The following is a 17,859-nucleotide window of genomic DNA, read 5'->3' as shown; positions in this document are numbered from 1 at the left end:
TATACCTGCAATTTCAGTAGCAAGTTGGGCTGCTTTCTGTTCAAACAGATCTTTCATTTGCTTAATATTAAAATTTTCTGTTTGGGCTTCTTCTAATTGTTGCTCTAAAGACTGTAGCTCTAGAAGAGAGCATAGCAGTGTGTTAAATATAATGTAAGTTATATACACTAAATTTTTATTGCTTATATTATAATCATGTAATAACAACTGATGTGAATCCATTCTCTATAAAGAGATTATTTTCACATTTCAAAATAGTGAGCATATTTGAATCAGTTAGGGTAAAAGTCACAATTTATAAACATTATTTATAAATAAAAATAATTAGAATAACCTCCAAATATCTATAAATATTGGTTTAGAATTTTAGTTTTGTTTTCTAAAAATTAAGGTCTTACTTTACAGCTAAGGTTAGATTAGAACTTGTGATTCTCCTTTTCAGCCTACTGTGTAATAGTTTTACAGACACATACCATCATACCCATTTTAAAATGTATTATGTTGTTCACAAACATTATAAAGTAAATTTAGAAATAACTAAGACCAACAATGGTCTTCAAACACATTAAGTAAAATGTACAGTCAATGTCTGTTACTACTGCTTCATTCTGAGAGAAGTCCCTTAAATACATCCTCTAACCTGTGTCTCATCTGACTACTCACTGAGCATCCGCCCACTTGACAGCAGCTACACAGATGCTAGTCTCATCATTCACTCCAAGAGGTACAGACATAGCACTCCCTAATATAGACTTGAATTTTCTTTCAGCAGTCATAATGTGGTAACATTCCAGAAGTTTATTCATAACTTCAGAATATAATGAAGTAGGTAACTGACTAAACTGTAACACACATAACTATATAAACAGAATACATAAACATTATTTTTACCATTTTACAAACATCATATATAAACATAAATAAGAATCCTTTTTCAGGTATTAAATTTTAAAAAGAATAATAAAAAAGAAATATGAAAACAAAAATCTATTTTTAATTACCTGCTGATGAATCAGTCACCAATCCATCAGATTTAGCCTCCTTAATTAAAACAAAACATATAAATAAATGTGGTAAAAGGAGAAGAAAACACTATACAATTGCCATGTCTGTCAAGTTAAGTAACAGGATTTGGGTAAAGATAGAATCTGATGGTTCTCTTAGTTTCAGATCTGTAAGGTGTCATTAGATGGCTAGCATAATTACACTGCAGTTTGCCAGTCCAAGAACTTTCCTATGTTTCTATAAACCTCATAATGTCATGCAACAGTTGACATCCACAATTCCATATATTCAGCAGTAAAGTAATAGCAGTACTTCCCCTGTCTCCAGAATTTAGCATCAGCTCTTATCCCACTCTGTGTTCAAGCTCCGTGCATCAACAGATTTAGTCAGAGCACACAGCACTCAGTTCTCTATTCCTCCAAGACCACGAGCTCAAGCTGGGTCAGGGTCCCACTCCTTTAGCCGCACCTTTCGAATCTTACCCACCACCACCTCCAGAGCACTCTATCCATAAGTGATCCCTTTCCACAGCTCTCTGTGAGAAGCATCCTCTCAAGAAACCACTTATAAATTTGAATGAGGTTTTGCTTAGCATGAGAGACTGACTCTACTAGAGGTGAGAAATTATTAATGGACTTTAGTAACTGTGGCATTCTCTACATTGTTCATGTAACTCATCTATTAAGTGTATTCTCTATGAAATTTATTCACTGTATTCTCTCCTTTAAGCACTGAGAATTTAAAGGGAAATAAGTAGCAATAAATATGTGATCTAAAAGATCATTACATTGATCATATCTTTGCTGTAAGCATAAAAACACCTAAACTATTTGAAAATTAATACCCTCTATATGCTATCAATATGATAATCAGTAAGGCTATTGTGTGAGGGTGGGAGCAATGGTTAGACACTGGAACACAGGTCAGTAGGAGAGCACTAGCTTAGTACACAGGCCCCTGAGTTCTATACACAGCGTACACAGCACTTCAAACTTTTCCATTAATTAAACATAATTTTTAAATTAACAATCATTAATCAGCTCAAAAAGAGAAATAAAGGGCAGCCAAAATGGCTAAGTGAGTAACTGTACTTATCACTAGGATCTGAACTCACCTCCCAGGGCCAAGAAAAGAAATTTACTCTCACAAGCTGTTGATTGATCTCTATATGCAAAAAGGTACCCACATATATGTATACACACATGCACACACACACATATACACAAACATAAATGTACATGTGCAATAAATAAATGTGAAACACAGATACACTTTAATCCATAAAACATCAGGCATGCCTTTAGTCTCAGCAGAGGCAAGCATACCTCTGAGAGTTTAAGACTAGCTTGGTCTACATAGTGAATTCCAGGGCAGTCAGTGCTATGTAGAAAAACCTTGTCTCAAAAAAAACCCAGAAGAAAGAAAGAAAGAAGAGGAAGAATAAGAAGAGGAGTAGAGGAAGAAGAGAAAAAAAGAGGAAGAGGAAAAATAGGGAGAGGAAGAGGAAGAGAAGGAGAAAGATGAAGAGGAGAAAGAGGAAGAGGAAGAAAAAGAGGAGGAGGAAGCAGAGAAGGAAGAAGAGGAAGAAGAGGAGGAGGAGGAAGGGGAAGAAAAAGAGAAAGAAGAGGAAGAGAAGGAGGAAGAGGAGGAGGAGGAAGGGGAAGAAGACGAGAAAGAAGAGAAAGAAGAAGGAGGAGGAAGAAGAAGAGGAGGAGAAAGAGGAGAAAGGAGGAAGAAGAAGAAAAAGAAGAAGTGGAGGAAGAGAAGAAAGAAGAGGAGGAGGAAGACAAAGAGGAAGAAGAGGAAGAAGAGGAGGTAGAGGAGACAATTACCAACACCATATCTTTTAGGGTTAAAGTCATCCAACATCCAGGCACTAGGAAAAAAATTAATAACTCTTTCATATATTGTAATATTTTAAAGAATTAAGTCCATGTCAAAGAATAAAGGATTTCCCAATAAACCAGGTATTTAAAATTTTCACAACACTCTGAATTTCGACATATTGATGGATAAAAATAATATTTAAAATATATTTGCTTCTAAACAGATTTATTGCAAACACAACTTATAACTTACACTAAAGATAATTTATTTATGAAATTTGACATGCTGGCACATGCCTATAATCCCAGGTCTTGGAAGGACATTTTCCAGAAGGTCTTGTTATTACAAGAAACGACAATTCCATTGTTACTGCCCTTAAAGATTTTTCAGTGAGATGAGATGTGGAAGTAGAAGCCTATATTTTGTGTTGAGCCTCAATTTTTTAAAGCCCTCTAAGTATACTGTCAGAAAAATAGAATAACATAAGCTTGATGTTTTAAAAACTGGTAACTGATTCTCTTTTAAAGCAATGTATATAGATGATAGATAGATAGATAGATAGATAGATGATGTAGATGATAGATAGACAGATAGATGATTGATAGATAGATAGATAGATAGATGATGTAGATGATAGATAGACAGATAGATGATTGATAGATAGATAGATAGATAGATAGACAGCTGATTGACAGACAGACAGCCTGATTTTTAATTGTGTGTATGAATGAGCACATGTGTACAGGAGGCCAGAAGAGGGCGTTGGATCCCTGGAACTGGAGTTATAGGAATCTGTGAGCTGCCTGATGTGGATGCAGGTTATTAACACTGGGACCTCTCTGCAAATGCAGCAAGCACACTTAATTACTGAGCCATCTCTCCAGCCCCATTACCTCTTTTTGTGACAAGGTCTTGCTATGCAGCCTAGGCTGTCTTTGAACTCATATTTTCTGGTCTCTGCCTTCCGAGTGCTGGGATTACAAACATACTATCACACCTGACATAGCAAATTCTTAATGAAACATGTTTAAAAAGCTTTGCTTCCCATATTTGCTTCCAAATTCATTAGAATTATACAGACTATTTAATAGGCTGTTACACAAAAAATAAATTAGGAGGGTATTTGTATCAAGTTCCTTATAAGAGTATAATGCTTAACTTTCAACAATGAAAATAAACAACTAATAAACATGCTTCAAAAATTTAAAATGCAATTACTTGCTGCTGTAGCCCTTGATATTTTTCTAATTCTTTCTTTAATTCTTCTGAGTACCATTTTTCTTCCTGATAAGAAAGATTTTAATTAGTAAATTTTAAACCAGTTTTTAATGTGAAACTCTGAAAATAAACAAGCATTGGCATGTTTAGTCTTACCTTAAGTGAGGCCTGCAGGTCTTGGACCTCTTGTCTGAGTAGTGTTATGTCATCTCTAAAGATGCATGAGGAGAGAGGAAGAGTCTTTTAATTTACGAGCTTAGCAAGTGATAATTAGTAACTATTAATGTTATAGCTTTCTCAATTATTTGAAAAACACTGAATGTTTACTGTATAAAAACCTTTAGAAAAATAATTTCAGTCTTAAACACACTTGGTTTACAAATAAAAACAATTCTCAAGAAAATAATCAGATAACTGACTATCAAGTGCCTAGAGCAGAAGCAAAGTATTTTCTATTAATTTACCAAAAACAATCATGAATGGCTTCCTAATGCAGCTACGTAAAATCTAAAGCTGCCAGCAGAACTAGAAAATGTGCATAATCTTTCCCTGCCTGGTCACTCTCCCCTTCATTCGCTTGGCTGTATAACACTGGTTTGTTTGTGTTCCTTGGATGTGATATAGCGAACCTTCTCCATTCTGAGTCTCATCTAAGACTCAAACTGACAAGAAGGTAAGCAGACAGGCTAGGGAGGAAGACCATGCTAAATGAGGATAGATTTAAATTAAGTAGTAGGAAAGCATTACAATTTTCAGAAAGTAATTAATGTTGACATAGCAATTATATCACACGTGCATTCCATGACAACATCACATTTCAAACTAGCATAATGTACCGTGTCAAAGCAAGACTGGCCTCTCCTCCATGACCCGAGTCATTACCAGCATCATGAACTGCCTGATAGTGTTTGAAAAGTTCATCAGCAGAGCCAAGAGATTTCATACACTGGGGACATATGAAACCCTATAAAAAGGGGAACAAACAAAAAGGTTTGAAACTATTGAATTTTGAAGAACAACACTTAACATGTATGAAATATGGGCAATTTTCATAACCATACCATAATGCCATTAAATAAACTGTAATTTATAATGATACGCCACATTCTAATATCAAGCAAAGTTATTTATTTCACTATCAATTCTGCTTAAAGAATACAAAACATAAAGAAAACACAGCTATCTTTTAGGCTGCATTGAATTAATGGCTAAAGAAATGAATGAGACATTAGTTTGTGGTTTTTTTTTTTTTTTCTTTGTGAGACAGTCTCACTATGTAGCCTTGGATGTCCAAGAACTCACTGTTAATCAGGATGACCTTGAACTCACCAAGCTCCACCTGCCTCTGCCTTCTGAGTACTGGCATTAAAGGCACATGCCACTAACACCTAGCTAATCTAAATTAGTTGAAAACATTTTCCATAACAATTTTTCTCTCAGTGTATATTCCTATTAAAGTAACATTTGTTCTCATCTATTTCATAGGAATATTTAAAAAGGTAAGATGATGAAATGATTTTGTCACCAAAGGAAAAAATCAAGACCATAAGTGTCTCATACAAAGCTCTATTAGCTAAGTGTTGTAATCAGAAAATATCTAGCTGAGTAATGGTGCACACCTGTAATTCAGCAACCCAGAAATAGAGACAAAGAGATCAGAAGTTTAACGTCATCCTCAGCTACATAGTGAGTTTAAGACCAACACTGGGTACAAGACACCCTGCTTCATTATTACATACAAACAAATTAATAATTGCTAGCCTAAGGCCAATATAATAAGAGCCCCCAAGCTAATGAAAAGCCTAATAAAACATAAAGACCCGATAATCCCAGAACTAATATATGATTTAAGACTATTATGATAATGCTGTTAAGCATGCTACTATAATTCCATGTTTTCTGTGTTTGGGGTTACAATTCAGGACTGAATCATAAAATCAGCATACTTGGCTATAAATTTAATATTTCACAGAATACATTAGTTATTTTACTAATAGTAAATAAACACCATTTTATTACATTTTTTGATCAATGACAAAAAAATATTTACTAGAGCGTGTGTCATCAAAAACATGTGAGAAGCACCCTTACACATTACTTGTTAGAGGTAGCTAGAGTAACTAAAGTTTTCTATTGGATTCATACTATGTACCAGATATTCACCCTGCACATCTCAATTAAAGCTCATGCCTATTTATGTAGTGTTACTACCCATATTTCATAGAACAGGAAACTCAGAAAAGCTAAATGACTTTCCTGAAGTCCCAAATGACTAACATTTGCTAGGCAAATCCTAGGTTTACAGAATATTATATTATCTCTTGAGCTTGCTGACTTAACCCTTAAAAGTGACTTCCTTAAAACAGGTCTTCTTATCTTCTAACTTCCCAGTGACTTTATTCAACAGATATCTATTATCATCTGAGTATAATAATAATAATGATAGCTCTGTGAAAGACACAAATTCTAAAATACAGTCCCAGACCACAAAGAAAAAAGACTGATGATACACAGGAAAAGTATTGTTTTGTGGAATGGAATCAATGATTAACCAAATGGCATTACATTGACCACTGTATAGCTAGCTAACTACAAACTGTATTAGCAAGTCAAAGGCTATAAGAACTCCCTCGTTAGTGGTCTGATGGTCCTCTAAAAATTATTTGTTTGAGAGGTATACAAGTTGTAAGTAGCATGCAAAGTATTGCATTTTATTTCAGCATAATTAATATACAAAAGAAACCTCACTAACTTTTAGTCTCTTAAATTTTTGCATTCAAAGTTTCTATGAAGTCAGGCAATGGTGGCTCATTAATCACAGCACTCAAGAGGCAGACGCAGGTGGATCTCTGAGTTTGAGGCCAGCCTGGTCTACAGAATAAGTTCCAGGACAGCCAGGCCTACACAAAGAAATCCTGTCTTGAAACAAAACAAAATGTTTCCATGAATAATAGTTTCCCACACTTTGCACATCCACATTCTCCTCACCAAGAGCTCTAAGGATGCCTTACTCCAAACCTTTACTTTTACAAACTACCAGAGCATGTCAATTCTGAAACCACTCTCAGCCCCCACTAACCCAGCCTACCTTCCCTCTAGACTTTAAGAACAAGCCCCGCCATGCAATTGATTTTGCAGGGGTATGTCCTATACCCAAAATATTTAACTTTATTGAAACAAAGATAAAATATCAGTGAAAGCTTCATGAAGTTTTTATGTGTATAATTCTGCTAATTTGGTAGCAAGAAATAAATATGTATTGTGTTTAGCATGTGCATGGTAGTTCTGAGATGTTCCTCTATTTTACACACAAAGGTGAAAACTGCGGTTGAGGATGGCGTTTAAGTGCACATCTACACTACAAGCAACAAATAAGTACATTAAGACTTTGAAACATTTATGAAAACTAAGGTTTATTTTATAGGAATGGCCATCTTTTCTTCATTCTATAAAAACTAGAACAATTCCCTATAAAGACCACTGCTGTCCATGAGCACGTTCACTCAAGCAGTGCACTGCTGTCTTGCACAGTATCTAATTAGAACTATCACTTTCATTTTGAAAAAAATGTCTTTGCCATATTACAAAAAAGAATAAATAAATAAATTATGGATCAAGTGGACCATGCCACTAGACAGAACTGGTAAGGTCGAAGCATGTTCAAAACACCAGGAAATTTCAGAATTAAGAACAGTAAGCATGGAAACAGCTCCCTGACAAGCTCTACCTGTCCCTAGGATGGGTACCCATGACACTGCACTGAGAGGATCATGACAAGTCATGTAGCAAAAAAACCTAGTTCTCCAAGCAAATGAGGTATCCAGATAGGCCCGGGTATTTAACCAATGAGCTTCCCTTCCTGAGCATCCCTTCCTGTAAAAGGTATTTTTTTTTAATTATTCATTTATTCATTTACATTTCAAATGATATCCCCAGCCTAGTTACCCCTACACAAACTTCCCATCCTCCCTCTCCTCCTCCCCTTTGCCTCTATGGGGGTGCTCCTTCACCCACTCACTCACTCCCACCTCACTGCCCTAGCATCCCCCTACACTGGGACATCGAGCCTCCACAGGACCAAGGGCTTCCCCTCCCATTGATATCAGACAAGGCCATCCTCTGCTACATACGCAGCTAGAGCCATGGGTCCCTCCATGTATACTCTTTGATTGGTGGTATAGTCTCTGGGATCTCTGGGTGGTCCAGTTAGTTGATATTGTTCTTCTTATGGGGTTTCAATCCCTTCAGCTCCTTCAGTCCTTCCCCTAACTCTTGGTCCCCAGGCTCAGTCCAATGTTTAACTGTGAGTATCTGCATTTGTGTTGGTCAGTGCTAGTAGAACCTCTCAGGGGACAGCTATACCAGGCTCCTGTCAGCAAGCACTTCTTGGCATCAGCAATAGTGTCAGGGTTTGGTGTCTGCAGATGGGATGGATCCCTAAGTGGGGCAGCCTCTGGATGGCCTTTCCTTCAGTCTCTGTTCATTTTTTTTGTCTCTGTCTTTCCTTTGGACAGGAACATTTCTGGGTTAAGAACTTTGAGATGGGTAGGTGGCCCCATCTCTCAACTGGGGGCCATGCCTATCTACTGAAGGTGGTCTCTACAGGTTCTATCTCCCGTTTGTTGCACATATTTCAGCTAGTGTCATCCACGTTGGGTCATGGGAGCCTCTAGATTCCCTGACATCTGGAACTTTCTAGTGGCTACCCCCAGATCCCCACCCCCACCCCCACTGCTACATGTTTCTATTTGATTTCTTGACCCTCTGTACTTCTCTCCTGTCCCTTCCAATAGCTGTTTCTACGTTCCCTTTTTTCCTCCCCCTCATCTCTCCCTCCCAGTCCTTCTCTGCCTCTACCACCTATTATTATTTTGTCCCTCCTATTTAGGATTGAAGCAACCACACTTTGGTCTTCCTTCTTCTTAAGTTCCTCACAGTTTGAGGGTTGTATCATGGGTATTCTGAGCTTTGGGGGCTAATATCCACTTATCAGTGAGTACATGCCATGTGTGTTCTTTTGGGTCTGGGTTATCTCACTCAGGATATTTTCTAGTCCCATCAATTTGCCTGCGAATTTCATGAAGTCATTGTTTTTAATAGCTAAGCAGAACTCCATTGTTTAAATGTACCACATTTTCTGTATTCGTTCTTCTTTTGAGAGACATCTGAGTTGTTTTCAGCTTCTGGCAATTATAAATAAGGCTGCTATGAAGCTAGTGGAGCATGTGTCCCTGTTATATGTTTGGATACATGCCCAGTGGTAGTACAGGTGAGTCTTCAGGTAGAACTATTTCCAATCTTCTGAGAAACCACCAGACTGATTTCCAAAGTGGTTGTACAAGCTTGCACTCCCACCAGCAATGGAGAAGTGTTCCTCTTTCTCTACATCCTCACCAGCATCTACAGTCACCTGAGTTTTTGATCTTAGCCATTCTGATTGGTGTGAGGTGAAACATCAGGGTCATTTTGATTTGCATTTCCCTGATGACTAAGGATGTTGAGCACTTCTTTAGGTGCTTCTCCACCATTTAAGATTCCTCAGTTAATTTGGTTCTCTGGAGTCTAACTTCTTCAGTTCTTTATATTTTGGATATTATCCCTCTACTGGATATAGGGTTGGTAAAGATGTTTACCCAATCTGTGGGTTGCCATTTTGTCCTATTGACAGTGTCCTTTGCTTTACAGAAGCTTCTCAAATTTTATGAGACCCCACTTGTTAACAGTTGAACTTAGAGCTTGAGCCATTGGTGTTCTGTAGAGGAAATTTTCCCCTGTGCCCATGTGTTTGAGTCTCTTCCCCACTTTCTCTTCTATTAGCTTCAATGTATCTGGTTTTATCCTTGATCCACATGGACTTGAGCTTTGTACAAGGAGATAAGAATAGATCAATTTGCATTTTTCTACATGCTGACTACCAGTTGAACCAGCACCATTTGTTGAAAATGCTGTCTTTTTTTCCACTGGATGGTTTTGGCTCCTTTGTCAAAGATCAAGTGACCATAGGTGTGTGGGTTCATTTCTGGGTCTTCAATTCTATTCCATTGATCTTTCTGCCTGTCTCTGTACCAATACCATGCAATTTTTATCACTATTGCTCTGTAGTACAGCTTGAGGTCACAAATGGTGATTCTCCCAGAAGTTCTTTTTTTTAAAAAAATTGGATATTTTATTTACATTTCAGATGCCATCCCCTTTCCCCATTTCCCCTCCCTAGAAAACCCCTATCCCATGCCCTTTTTCCGTTTTGTTTTTATACAATTTTTTAAAAATGTTAATCAAAGGCTTTGTAAGTTTAGTAATGCTCAATCAGAAGTGTAACCCAATACCCAACCTAGATATATCAACTATCTTTGACTGGTGGAGACATCAATATCTGCCTCCATGTCCCCCTCTCTCTTCCTCTCTCTTTCTCTCTCTCATCACCTAGCTTCTCCTCTCCTTACTCCTTCTCTTCCTCTCACCTTAGCTCCTCCTACATATCACCCTACCTGTTAAAATAAAACTTTTCTCTCAAAATACAATTAGAGCATAATTATACCAATTTGTGCCAGTGAGGTACAAGATAGTCCTAATACCCAGTCCATCATTTTGTTGACTAACCAGAACCTCTGTCATCTCTCCTAACTAAAACATTTAGTTCTGAACCTGGCTTTTTTCTTGGCTTTAGAATGAATGTCAGCTGAAAACCATCCACTCAAATCTTTTCTCTCAAAGTAAATAGCCAGGATTGGCTATGAGACTATAAGTTTTCAACCCCATCATGAGTTAACTGAGTTAACTGAAATTATGGGAAGCACAAAGCATAACTTCTAAAACTTAGCCAATTTATAGAGACCGCTGAACACCTGGACAGTTTCTATACCACTAACATTGGAGTATCTGATCTTCAGCCTTCTGGCCCAGGATCATCTGACAGACCTTAGTGATGCAGAATTAAGGGCTGATTACTCTGTCTAGGCAGATATAATCAGTTGACTATTCTCCAAGTGTGTCCTTTTCTGGACAGTAATTTGTCTGTAGATGGAAAGAGGCAATTCTTGCCTAGTGGCTGTCTCACCACAACTGGAGTAACTCCAGAGATGCTCAATTTTTTCTTAGAATCCAAGACAGGAAGCTGTCAGGAGCAGACAGGTCTCTAATCAAAAATTATCTATTTAATATAGTACTGGAAGTCCTAGCTAGAGCAATTAGACAACAAAAGGAAGTAAAAGGGCAATCCAGAAGTTCTTTTATTGCTGGGAATAGTAAGAGAACTTCAGACCAATTTCCCCTATGAATATCAATGCAAAAATATTCAATAAAATTCTCGCAAACCAAATCCAAGAACACATCAAAATGATCATTCAACATGATCAAGTAGGCTTCATCCCAGGGATGCAGGGATGGTTCAATATATGAAAATCCATCGACATAATCCACTATATAAACAAACTCAAGGAAAAAAACGCATGATTATCTCATCAGATGCTGAAAAAGCCTTTGACAAAATACAACACCCCTTCATGTTAAAAAGTATTGGCGAGATCAGGAATTTAAGGTCCATACCTAAACATAGTAAAAGCAAAATACAGCAAATCAATAGCCAACATCAAACTAAATGGAGAGAAACGTGAAGCAACCCCACTAAAATCAGGGACTAGGCAAGGCTGCCCACTCTCTCCCTACCTATTCAATATAATACTAGACATTCTAGTTAGAGCAATTAGACAACAAAAGGAGATCAGAGGGATACAAATTGAGAAAGAAGAAGTCAATATATCACTATTTGCGGATAATAAGATAGTATACATAAGCGACCCCAAAAACTCTACCAAAGAACTCCTACAGCTGATAAGCAACTTCAGCTTGGTTAGTAAAGATCTTTACCCAATCTGGGGTTGCCGTTTTGTCCTACTGACAGTGTCCTTTGCTTTACAGAAGCTTCTCAATTTTATGAGATCCCATTTGTCAATAGTTGAACTTAGAGCCTGAGCCATTGGTGTTCTGTTATAAAATTAACTGTAACAAATCAGTAGCCTTCCTCTACTCAAAGGGTAAATGAGCTGAGAAAGAAATTATAGAAGCAACACCCTTCACAATAGTCACAAATAATGTAAAATATCTTGGAGTAATTCTAACCAAGCAAGTGAAAGATCTGTATAACAAGAACTTCAAGTCTCTGAAGAAAGAAATCAAAGCAGACCTCAGAAGATGAAGAGATCTCCCATGCTATGGATCAGCAGGGTTAATATAGTAAAAATGGCCATCCTACCAAAAGCAATCTACAGATTCAATGCAATCCCCATCAAAATTCCAACTCAATTCTTCACAGAGATAAAAAGATTCTCAAATTCATCTGGAATAACAAAAAACCTAGTACTGCAAAAGGAATTTAATCCCTGATTTACCCTGAATAAAATGCATGCATTCACATCCACCATAAAAATAATGTAGTTTGGACAAGCAAGAACCTTACTTCACTCAGAACCAAACTGGATTCCTCCCAGTCCCAGGCTCAGCCATCCCCTTCCTATATGGCACATAGAACTCCATTCTCAACTCCCTGCAGTCCCCAGCAGTGTTTGGATACACAGGAGACTGAGAGCCACAGCATCCATTCCAGATTTCACAGGCTGGGACTCCTATTACAAACTGTGTTCTGCCTCACAAGTAGCATGCTGGCAGCACTCTGGCACCCGAGCAGTGAGGCAGACATGCAGCTGTCCCAGTATGCTCTCCTTGACCCTTCTGCCACACTTGTTCCCTAATATATAATAATGTAAGTGGTTTCAGCTATCACTTTCATGCTAATGTAAATATCAAGCCAATATTATGCAGGGCAGTTCTGATCTATATATGCAGCAACATAATATCCCTACCTACATCCAATAGGTATTTTACAAATAGTAAATCCAAGTCTTGACTGTTTGCCAAACTTCTTTTCATTAACTTTCACCTTTCAACATGAACTATAAACTTAAGAATTACGAATGACTCTTCTACCTCATTGGCAATTAAGACAGCACACCTAAGCATTCTTCCTTTCTGTTTTCTTCCCACCCTCCCTGCAGCATCTCTTGCTCAGTTACTATCTATTGTATTGACAAATGTAATAACATTCCGAAGTGCTCCTATACTTAGCCTACTTTGTTCTAACTAATGGATGTTCCACATAGCTGCCAGAAGCATCTTCCTAAAACAGACTCTTGGATATTCTTCACCAATCTTTATCATTCACATGACACACAAGTTCTTCATAACCATTCTGCTAATGAATACAATCTGATGTCCAAACCCTTCTAAATCTATCCCCCTTACTTTATCAATAGTATTAAGCCTGTGCCCCTGAGTACAACGTGCTCTCTGTGCCTTTACATATACTGCTTTATGTCCTTCTAGAACACCATTAACTTGTCAAGTTTTTTTATTCTAACAATATATTAGATCTTTTTACCTCTATGCCCCATACATGTGTATGTATGTGTGTGTACATATATATACATATATATGTGTATATATGCATATATGTATATATATGTATGCATATATGTATACATATATATATAATTCTATACTGTATATTTATTTATTAAAGTATAAGGTTGGTAATAAAGAAATTGGTTGAAAAGTAGGCCATTAATATCTTGCAAACAATAAAAGCTTCCAAAGGCCAAATGAGTAAAATAATAATTTCTGAACATGAAAAACTAAAAAGATTTTTAAGATTTCTACTCTTTTCCTTGGGTATTGATGTAAAAACAATGTATCACCTAGTTAAGTATGATAGCACATACCTATTATCGTAGCACTTGAGAGGCAGACACAGGAAAATTGTGAGTTCAAGCCCAGCTTAGGCTATAAGACCTTGCTGCCTCTGTGTCTCTCTCTCTCTCTCTCTCTCTCTCTCTCTCTCTCTCTCTCTCTCTCTCAAGATATATATACGTGTGTGTGTGTGTGTGTGTGTGTGTGTGTGTGTGTGTAATACATGGCAAAATCAAATCAAAGCTCACTGATAGAAAGACAAATACTGCCAGATAATTCTATAGAGTAGATACATAAAAAGACCTGTATTAACGGAAGCAGTATCAATTCATCACAATATCATCATCAATAAAATATATATCTCACATGTGTATCTCATCTCTATCTTACTGAAGTCTCATCTAGTATGTATTAATGTATTCATGTAACTATTGTGCTGCAGGATATTTTATCACACTGTGAACCCCAAGATTGTGTTGTTTACTGGAAAAACCTGTTTCTAGTTGTGGTGTGGCTCAGCATTAACACGCACCATTAATCCAAGAGCTTTCTGCTTGAATACTGTAAACAGCATTAAATAAATTCAGCCATAGGTCAAGAGGAGAAGCAAGTAACCAGTTGACAGGGAGCGAGCATAGGCTTATTAAGAAAAAAACAGAGAGTAAGAGAGAATCAGGAGGATGGATAGGGAGACTCACAGGAAGCAGAAAGGAGGGACATTCAGTTGAAGGAGGTTTTCTGAACCTATATGAAAGAGAGACATTGCTGCTGGGATGTGGGCTAAGGAGGGAGGTCAGTTGGGTGCTTTCTCTGCCTCTCTGAGCTAGCAGCCTTTCACCCCAGCATCTGGCTCCTGAGCCTTCATAGGTAAAATTTAACAACTGAGATTTTGTTAAAAAGCAATAATATTGCTCACATGAGATTTTCATATCAGGTTCTAAAAAGTGAGTGTTCCCTGACAGAAATAAAAGACAGGCCCTCTGAGGAAATGCAGAAGCACTAACAAAGATGTGGGAAGGACTATGGAACAGAAGTACACTCATGGAGGAAGCAGAGCTTTTAGTGTACTCTAGTGAAGAGCGGGGTTCAGCAGGTGAATAAAGGCCATGATCCTGTGAAATTACTGAAATGAACAAAAATTACTGAAATGAGTGTGAATGTAGTTTCTCAGCACACTGAATTAACACTATCAGTAGCCAAATGGTATGGGTGAAGACCACTCATCTAGCATGCACAGAACACTCGGTTCAATCTCTTACATCACACACAGACAGACACACAGACTGACAGAGAGACAGAATAAGAATAAAAATGAATAATGCAATTAGGCTCCAAATGTATTTAGGTTTTTAGTTTTGAAATCTAAAAGAACCTTCTATGATAATGTAGCTGGGACTACTCTTTCTTCAAAACTACCTGTGGTCTACCACCATATTTCACACTGCTTCTACTTTACGTTTAAGTTAGCATGTTTATAGCCTGTGCATAACTGTTATGTGACACTAGCTTACATGCCTGTGGTATAAAATAGTACATGAATAACAATATTTAGCCTGTCATTTCTTCTTTGTATCATAACATCCCCTGTTAGCTAGTAATTACATTCCAATTACATTATTTACCCTTTACAACTTGAGGTTTTTGTTGCTTTGTGTTATTGTAGAGGCAAATTCTCACACTGTAGCTGAGGCTGGCATTGAACTCACAGTCAGCATTCTGAAGGCTAGGATTACACGTGTGAACCAAAATGTTTGACTGTTGCCTTTAATTACGAGTTGTGATGCTGGATACCATGAGTACCAGAAGAGTAATGATGACCCTGAAGCAGGCCATCATGCGCCTAAAACTTCAACATTCCAGGTTAGTACCTCAGAAAAAAACTGATTCATTCTTAAGAGAAAACCTTAGAAGTAATACTCCAAATGCATAAATTTTCTGTGATTTTTATCTTGAATATTTAAATAAAACTTAAATTTTGGCATAGCTCAAAGAAAAATAAATCTTTGTAAATATATTTGCCTACTTTCTTAACTCACATTAAATCTTTGTGTGACAAGTTAACAGCATAGGCGTAAGTCAACAAGTACCTTCCGCTCTTAATTCTAGCAAGATTCTTTAATTCTGTAACCTCTGTAACCTATCTTTTTACCTTGTTTTTTATTTCAAAAGTTATTTCTAAAAAGTATTAGTGTGCTATATAGATAGAAATAAAGTAATAAAAAGGTTATTAAAACTACATGCCCACTTATATATTAAAGTTAATTATTAAATTAGCTTCTACTAACTGCCTGTGAATGAAGCAAATGAACCTGTTAGCTCACAGAGTTTGATATTAAATCTAAATACACTCAAGGCACCAAGGTTGTTAGACAGATAAACTGCAGAGAAATATTCACAAGCAGAAATGTGGTAAAAATAGACAATTATATCTTTCTAAATTTGTCAACAAATTTCAAAAACTTGTTTATTTAAGGTTAAAAGCAATAAATTCTTTGCTCAAGGGTTGTTCTCCGCAGTCCTTTCTCGGATCCAGTGCAGCTAAGACTTACCCTGACATAAGGTATTCCTGTGGAACCAAGGGTCCTTTTAGTCGTAAGGAAAACTCTTATGTGGCAAGTACCTATGACTGACACTCTTACTTAAATACAAATAAGAAAACATGACTCATCTAGTGGACAACTAAAAATGTACTAAATGCATCGCTAAGACCTTTTTGCCTCCATCTTTGCTTGCCCTGCTTCGACTGGCTTAGCCAGTGTCATACCACTGCAGTCTAGCTGTTCTTGTTAGACTGCTCTACCTGAATCGGCCACTGTCCTCTACATAGACAACATCTATCACAGAAACTTCCTAGTGTACCTGCTTCATCTTCTCTCTCCTTCACAACTTAAAACATCTGCTCTATTTAAAGTACTTCATAATCACATCAAGTGAGTTTGCTGGGCTATTTTCTTATATATGACTGCAGCATAGAAAAATATTCATACTTTTAGCATTTCATAGCACCAAGTTTCATTCCCTTACAATATTTTTAAAGGAACAAAAAAAATTAGGATTTTTTTCCTTTATAAAAGCAAATTTTAAAAAGAAACACATTACAAAATCATTGGGAAAATTCTTTCCAGTCTAAACATCATTTCCCCTAATACTCTGCCCACTCAGCCTTAGAAATGCATCAGCGTTCCCTGTAGAGCAACAATTCTAAATGTGTGGGCCACAGCCCTCGAGAGTCAAAGGACCCTTTCACAGGGGTCACCTAAAATCATCAGAAAACACAGATATTTACATTAAGATTCATAACTGTAATAGAATTATAGTTATGAAGTAGTAACAAAATAATCTCCTGGCGAGGCCCCAACCCGAGGAACTGTGTTAAAGAGCGACAGCACTGGGAAGGGAGGATGAGAAGCACTGCTCTAGAGACAGGCTTCACAGCCCCCCACGGGGGATGATGTGCACTCATCACCTCCAGTGGATCCGGAGAGCAAAAACAACGATGGAAACAGTCTTAGATTCAGGTTCTAACACTGTCAAAATACAAAACCCTTCTATGCAAGAATCGTTTTCACCTGAATGCTTTAGTAATTCATTAATAAAGCATAAATAACAGATAATCCTACAAATACTGAAATACCACTTTATATTTCAAATTTCATGGCAAAATGTACGTAAACATATGAAAACTCTTATATTTATTTACAAATTCACAAAAAGAAAGCTGGAAACAATAGGAGAAACCAAGCAGACTACCCAAGAGCCTTTTGCTTTATTGATTCTTTCCCTTAAGCATGCATAATTAAAGTAATCCATATCCCTTACAGCATCAAAGGGAACCAACACCAGAACCAACACCAAGATGAGGAAAAGAAAGCTATTTTGGGCAACCCATAACCAAGTTGCAAAAAACAAAATACAGAGGACCCACAGTCACACTGGAGTCACTAAGAAGTTCCTGTCCTCTTGTCTCGTGTTCAGTGTGCACTTCCTGGTAATGTTCCGACAAGTCAATAGCAGTTACACATCTTTTCATACACAATGGGCAGATGAAACCCTGTGAAATAACAACTT

The 17,859-nt window shown here is 37.2% G+C and overlaps 1 protein-coding gene across 4 annotated transcripts in view; it reads right to left on the bottom strand.

Annotated features, from left to right (window-relative positions):
- Positions 1-17,859, bottom strand: part of Eea1 (early endosome antigen 1) — a 116,421-nt gene that overhangs the window by 57,031 nt on the left and 41,531 nt on the right. For 3 of the 4 annotated variants that reach the window (XM_076920055.1, XM_076920054.1, XM_076920053.1), the window contains exons 3-7: positions 4,887-5,014; positions 4,207-4,261; positions 4,051-4,116; positions 1,002-1,041; positions 6-119 (exon numbers count right to left, since the gene is read on the bottom strand). In XM_076920055.1, coding sequence (XP_076776170.1) covers positions 6-119; positions 1,002-1,041; positions 4,051-4,116; positions 4,207-4,261; positions 4,887-5,014 — 403 coding nt within the window. Of the gene's footprint in view, positions 1-5; positions 120-1,001; positions 1,042-4,050; positions 4,117-4,206; positions 4,262-4,886; positions 5,015-17,716; positions 17,843-17,859 lie in introns of all 4 variants that reach the window. The other variant, XM_076920052.1, reaches the window with a different exon arrangement.

This window comes from Arvicanthis niloticus, chromosome 22 (genome assembly GCF_011762505.2).
Source record: "Arvicanthis niloticus isolate mArvNil1 chromosome 22, mArvNil1.pat.X, whole genome shotgun sequence".
NCBI classification, from domain to species: domain Eukaryota; kingdom Metazoa; phylum Chordata; class Mammalia; order Rodentia; family Muridae; genus Arvicanthis; species Arvicanthis niloticus.
The sequence above is the reverse complement of the archived record's forward strand: the minus strand, read 5'-3'. Positions and strand labels throughout refer to the sequence as shown.